Genomic DNA, 1,624 nt, shown 5'->3' on the forward strand with positions numbered 1-1,624 from the left:
GCTCCATTTCTTTCTTAACAATTTCTAATTTTCCTACATTCATGGTTCTCAATTCCATGTTCCAATCACTAGTGTCTGCTTACAACTGTATTTAGACCTTTATTAAAAACTCAGGTTGGTTTTGCCAGCTGAAATACTATATATCCAAAGCTAAAAACTCTGAAGATAGCACCTCGTGAGTCTTTTATAAGACATATTTCTCTCCTTTCCACACAAATGAATCGCACAATACATAATGCTATTTTTACATGTATTAATAACTTTTCAACTGGGTGTTTTCTGTTAGAGATAATTGCTGGGGAAAAATGCTTTAATGAACATCTTTTGTTTGTTTTTTGTTGTTAGGCTCAAGATCATGGACATTTGTAGTTTTGAGAGGTAATACCAAATCAGACTATTTAAGTGAGGCTCCCCGCCCCAAGTGCAAACAGTGGAAAATAATGACTTTCTCAGTGGTTCTTGACCAGGATTAGATGAGATGAAAGAAAAGCCACCAGTATCACAAGCAGCCTGTCAGTAAACATGTCTCCAGCTCTCTTTTAGCTAGAAAGGCAATTCTTCATGATACTGAAGTGAACTGTGGCCCTGAGCTCAGCAAACACAAATTCTACAGAAAATTCTGTAGGGCTATGTACAGTAAAGACCTCATTATTTAATCTAACTAAGTGGATTTTTGAGAAGTTTTCCAGAGATCATCAATTTGGCATGAATTGTAAATTGTGGGGTTGGCAAAGAGTATAAAATATACCATGGACTGCCGAGAGAACACACAAATCTATCTGGGAGGTAGTGCAGCCAGAGGTGTACTACCTTCTGCACCTTAGAAGGATGGTGAGCCTTCACCTCACATACTTTGGGCACGTTAGTAAGGTGAGGCAGTCCCTGGATGAAGACATCATGTTTGCAAAAGCAGAGGGTCACCAAGAAACGGAGGAAGACCCTCCGGGAGGTGCACCGACACAGTGACTGCAACAATAAGCTTTCACACAGAAGAATGAGGTGCAGTTTTCTGTTGTCTTCAGAGTCACTTGCACCTAACAATAACATCTTAATAAAGCTGACTGATTGCATGGGAGGACTGTCTTAATACCACTGATAAGAATTGACAGAATATTCTCGATTCCCACACCAGTGATGCATTAATTAGCCAGACATGCGCTCTGTACTGGGATGAGAACAATGAGCCCCAATTGAAGTAATCCATTGATTAATAAAACCCAGGCAGTGAAAAGGTGACGTTAACCAGGGCAAAAGAGGGGAATGTTAAGACTTGAGTCCTGATGTGTGTACCCCCACACCTCGGGGGGCCTGAGACATGATTTTAATCGGGGAAGGGAGCGGAGGCTGAGAATGGGCCGCCCCGGGGTCGAGGCCCCAGCCTCCCCGGCCGGAGGGCGCCCGGGCCCCGGCTGCGGCGAGGCCTCCGGCGGGAGAGACCGGTCCTCCCAGGACGCCCGGGCTGCGCTCCTCCCAGCCGGGGTTCCGCACTCGTGTAACCGCCGGACAGAGTCCCCGCCGGGGCGGCCCAGCCCCCGCCGGGAGGTGCGCAGTGTCGCCTCCAGCGAAGTCCCCGGCGGCGGGGTCCACGCGCAGGCCACCCTCGCGGGCGCGGAGAGCCCGTGTC

The 1,624-nt window shown here is 47.7% G+C and overlaps 1 protein-coding gene across 1 annotated transcript in view; it reads left to right on the forward strand.

Moving 5' to 3' along the window:
• Window positions 1-1,350: 1,350 nt before the first annotated feature.
• SNX9 (sorting nexin 9) overlaps window positions 1,351-1,624 on the forward strand; it is a 110,260-nt gene continuing 109,986 nt past the window's right edge. Inside the window, exon 1 of the mRNA XM_006882811.1 lies at window positions 1,351-1,619. Within this exon, the coding sequence (XP_006882873.1) occupies window positions 1,351-1,619 (269 nt within the window). The remainder of the gene's footprint in view (window positions 1,620-1,624) is intronic.

This window comes from Elephantulus edwardii, unplaced genomic scaffold (genome assembly GCF_000299155.1).
Source record: "Elephantulus edwardii isolate Elephantulus edwardi_28Jun2011 unplaced genomic scaffold, EleEdw1.0 scaffold00024, whole genome shotgun sequence".
NCBI lineage: Eukaryota > Metazoa > Chordata > Mammalia > Macroscelidea > Macroscelididae > Elephantulus > Elephantulus edwardii.